This window comes from Pteropus alecto, unplaced genomic scaffold, assembly GCF_000325575.1.
Source record: "Pteropus alecto unplaced genomic scaffold, ASM32557v1 scaffold60, whole genome shotgun sequence".
NCBI lineage: Eukaryota > Metazoa > Chordata > Mammalia > Chiroptera > Pteropodidae > Pteropus > Pteropus alecto.
Genome location: NW_006430726.1, coordinates 2694676 through 2699067, shown reverse-complemented (window position 1 = coordinate 2699067; position 4392 = coordinate 2694676). Strand labels below are relative to the sequence as shown.

Sequence of the window (4392 nt, the reverse complement as noted above, 5' to 3'; positions counted from 1 at the left end):
GCAGAGGTCTCTAAATGACCCTCTCCTCCAGAAGGAAGTCCACTGACGTCCTCTACTCCAGAGGCAGTGGCTCCTGGACCTTCTCCAGAAGGCAGTCCACTGAGGTCCTCTACTCCAGAGACAGAGCCCTCTAGGCCCTCACTTCCAGAGGGCAGCCCACCAACTTCAGAAGTGTTGGACCACGTAATTTTATATTCATCCCCTGAGGCCAGTCCACTTCCCAGAGGCAGGCCCGAGCCCACTGTAGAGGTGAGACCACTGGAGTCAAGGTCTTCCGAGGGCTGCCCACTCAAGTCCAGGGGCCCCAAGGCTTCTCCACTGCCTGTGAAGTCACCACTGACTTCTGGTGCCCCAGATGTCTCCCCAGAGCCTGGTAGCTCTGTCCTGCTGGGAAGTGGGGGTGAAGGTGTGAACGGCTCCTCTGAGGGGAACAGCTCCTTTGAGGGGGACGGCTCCTCCGAGGCCAAGGGCCCTTCTGTTGCAGAAGAGCCTTCTGTGCTCTCCTCTGTTGCTGCATTAGTGGGAGGCCACGTAGGGGGGACCCCTGGAGGAAAGGAGGAAGAATGATGAGGTGTGGGTTTAGTAACTCTGCCCCGATTTAAGCTCATGCAGAGAAGCTGAATTCCATTCCCTCTACAGCAAAACCTTCCTCTCAAGAGCTCAGAGATGTGTTCGGATATTTCCTAATGGAACTTCGCACAGTGTCTCTAGAAGGAGAGGGGGAAGGGACCAGGAAACTCCCCACCACCCTCAGGCTGTGCATTGTGAGATTTTAGGGGGCACCATCCACACAACCTACTGGACGTGGAGGCCTGGCTACTACTGAAGACAATCCAGGTCATCTTTCAGGTACTTCTACATCATCTCATTTATCTAAATCCATGCTTCTCAAAGCCTGGGCTCTGGACCAACAGCACCAGCGCTGCCTGTAGGCTTGATAGAAAAGCAAATTCTCAGACCCCACCCTGCCCCACTGAATCAGAGACAGTGGGGCACAGCACAGTGTGACTTGAGAAGCCCTCCCAATGATGCTGACACTTCCCTGAGTGTGAGAATCATTCTTCTAAACACAGCCCTCTGAGGCCGAGAAGATCCCACAGACCTGGCAATGGGTAAGTGCCCGCTGGGGTGTAGGCTGATTCCCATGCCGTCTGGTTTTCTGGCTCAATGGTGAAATCTCGGATTGCAGTCGTCTCTTCCCCTAAGGGGACAGCAGCCACACCAGGTCCCACTTGGGTCACTATCCAGTCTTCTAAGTCGGACGGTGATGTAGGTGTGCTACCCTCCTCTTCGCCTGGAGGGGGTGCAGCTGAGACACCTAAAGGGGGTGTGGGTGGTGAGCATTCCTTCTGTACCAGTGACCCATCCCAGCTGGCCCTTCTTGAGGGGACCTGGGGGACTCTGAGGTGGGCCAGGCCTGTGCAAGAGCCTTGCTGGGTCTCTCCCCACCACCTCCACCCTGCAGTCCAGCAAGACCACCTTTGGCCTCCTCGATTTATAAGAGCCATTCGCATCAGCTATACACTATTGGATATACACATGCCATCAACACTGTACGTCAGGGCGGTCTGGGGCATCTCTTCTATAGAATTTAACATACACATTGGGCGTTACTTAAAAGCTTTATGTATATAAAAGCATTTTATCCCATCACAGCCTGATGAGAGCGATACTATTACAGATGGGGAAACTGAGGCACAGAGTTAAGTGACTTGCCTAGGCTCAGTGGTTTATAAGTGGCAGATCTAGTCTTTGAATTCAACCAAGTATCTGGTGCTGGACTCCATGCTGTCAATTACTGCCCGATGTTGCCTTTTTTGGGGGACAGAAATTAGGTTCCAAGTGCATCAGCATCAAAAACAGGAGAGTGCTATTTAAAATCCATGAAGCCATCCTGTGACCGCAGGGTAAAGGTGGAATTCGCCCACTGGGGAAACCGGGAGTGGGCTTGGTAAGAAAGGAAGCCGACTGTCTCAGTTACATAAAGGGCTGAGTTCACGGAACGTTGTGGGTGGCGGTGGGGTGCATGGCTGGGAATTTACTGGGGGGCAAAATGGCTTGGTTTCTGCTGCCCAGAGCAGGAAGAAGGGCGAGAGCCTCACTGAATCCTTTGAGAAAGGACTGGCCTTCTTGAGGTTGGCAGAGTGGGGCTGAACTTTCTTTCAACTGGGTTTAAAAGGTGCCCCTGGAAATCTGGGAAACTTGGGGACAGTCAGGCTTTTTTTTTTTTCATTAACTTTCTTCTGAAATAATAGATTCAAGGGAAGTTACAAAGACATTCAGTTTTGATGTATAGTATGTAAAATATGGCACAAGCTGTTACTACAATCTATATTCTGGTCAGTGCACCCAGGCTCAAGCACCCTGTGAGAACCCATCCGATCAGAGCCCAACAATGCCTTGGACACAGCCTGGCCATGTTCACTGAGTAGTTTGATGACATCACTCTCAGAACTGTGACTGCTATTGATGGTTGAGATGGCAGCGTGTGTCCTCAGCATGGGCTGATTTAAAATGTGAATTTTTAGTGCTTAGTGAAGAATAAGAGAATCATTTGACTAAACTCGTCACCAAACTATTTACGAGCAGGAATTTGATAAGGGTGTACAAATTAAAACAGTATACATATATGTGCTATTGATTTATGAGAATAAAGCTCAGAACATGTATTGAGCATTTACTATGTCCCGGGCACTATGCCAAGTGTTTCCATGCACGATCCCAGTGAATCCTGACAGCAACTCTTTGAAGTAGGAACTACAATTTTATAGATGAAGTAGAGGAACAGAGAGGTTAAGGGACTTGCCCAAGGTCACACAGCTACTAAGCAGCAGAGTCACAATGAAAATTCAGGTATGCCTGGGTTTAGAATTCTTACTCACTTCTCTCTACTTGTCTCTGGGAAACTTCTGATGGGTGCATCTACCTGGGGGTTACAGCCTCGCTCCAGAGCTGCCCCTGCACCAGAGGAACTGACTTTTTCCTCCTGGCTCCAATGGATGGGGACAGTGGACAGGGGCCAGGAGGGGTCAGCCCTGGGGAGTCATCTGCCCAAGCAGAAGTGGGGGCTGGAGGAGAGGTGAGGACACATACCTCGGAAGCAGAAGGCGTGGTGCCGGGACAGCGGGTCGAGGAGGCCTGTCTGGTTGGGGTAGAGGTAGACGGTTCTCACGCCGGGCTTGTCCCCGCCACAGGCGGGCCGAGGGGTGACTATGGGGTAGCGGAGGCTGCCGTCGGCCAGCCAGCCAGCGTAGCACTTGTCCAGGCCGAGGCTCCAGGCGGCATAGAGCTGGCCCGTGGAGGCCAGTGTGGCATTTTGGGATTCACAGAACTCCAGGGCTTCCTGGAAGGTGAACTGTTCCTGGCGTGTGGCAAAGAACACCTCCCCTGGGGGCAGAGGCAGGTGGCAGTGTGACCTTTTCCGCCCAAGGCCAGGGCAGCCCTTGCTCATGCAGGGGAAGGGCTCCCTCCGCCCCACTCCCCCAGCCCTACCCATGGGGTGGGACACCTGCCCTGACACAAAGACCCTGCCCAGCCCAAGAACGCCTCTCTTTGATCACTCCCCCTAAGATCTCCTCAGGCACTGGGAAATGGGGTGACCAATGGGGATGATGTCCCAGGAGTTGGGACTTTCAGTGCTAAAACCAGCAAAGTCACAGCCTACCCGAGATGAGTCAGGCACTCTGCATTTCCTCCATCCTTCCTTCCTAGATTCTCCAGTCACACTCAGGCACCCCCCTCCCCTGGCTAAGAGAGGAACCCCTGGGGCACGCTCACATGCTCCTGTGCTCCCCTACATCACAGCACTTATCAGCAAGCACTGTGAATGCTGGGGCCCCTACCTGTACCCCACCCCCACCCTGTGAACTCGTCAAGGGCAGCGGGTGGGCCTTGTAACCACTGCTGTGGGGTGGGTCCCAGTACCTAGACTCTACCCAGGGGCCTGTCAGATCTGGGGGAAGGGAATCCACATATACTGAACACATGCTTGGTGCCAGGCACTTTTCACACACATTGAATATTTTTAAAAAGCCTTTGATATGAACATAATTCAGCTCCATTTTACAGAGGAGGAAACCGAGGACTAAAGAGGTGACATAATTTATTCAGGTCCTGAGGCGAGCGAGGGGCAATGCTGACATCTTTACAGAATATCAGCATTTCCAAAATTGGGTTCAGTGGAACAGTAATTTGGTGATTTTAATTGAAATTAAAGAAATGGGATCAAATAAAAATAAAGGATCCGTGGTTAAGTAAGCTTAGGCAGTGCCTTGGTAAGCAGAGTTAAATAGGTTTCTCTTTTGTTTTTACTGCAGGACTTCTCAGAGCCTTTGATTTGTTCACGTGCATTGGGACTCTCCAAGAGGCAAATGTGGATAAATATATATATAT

The 4392-nt window shown here is 51.7% G+C and overlaps 1 protein-coding gene across 1 annotated transcript in view; it reads right to left on the bottom strand.

Moving 5' to 3' along the window:
• The window catches only part of ACAN (aggrecan), a 33828-nt gene that overhangs the window by 18439 nt on the left and 10997 nt on the right, over positions 1–4392 (bottom strand). Inside the window, 3 exon segments of the mRNA XM_025049751.1 lie at positions 20–544; positions 1103–1318; positions 3094–3387. Coding sequence (XP_024905519.1) covers positions 20–544; positions 1103–1318; positions 3094–3387 — 1035 coding nt within the window.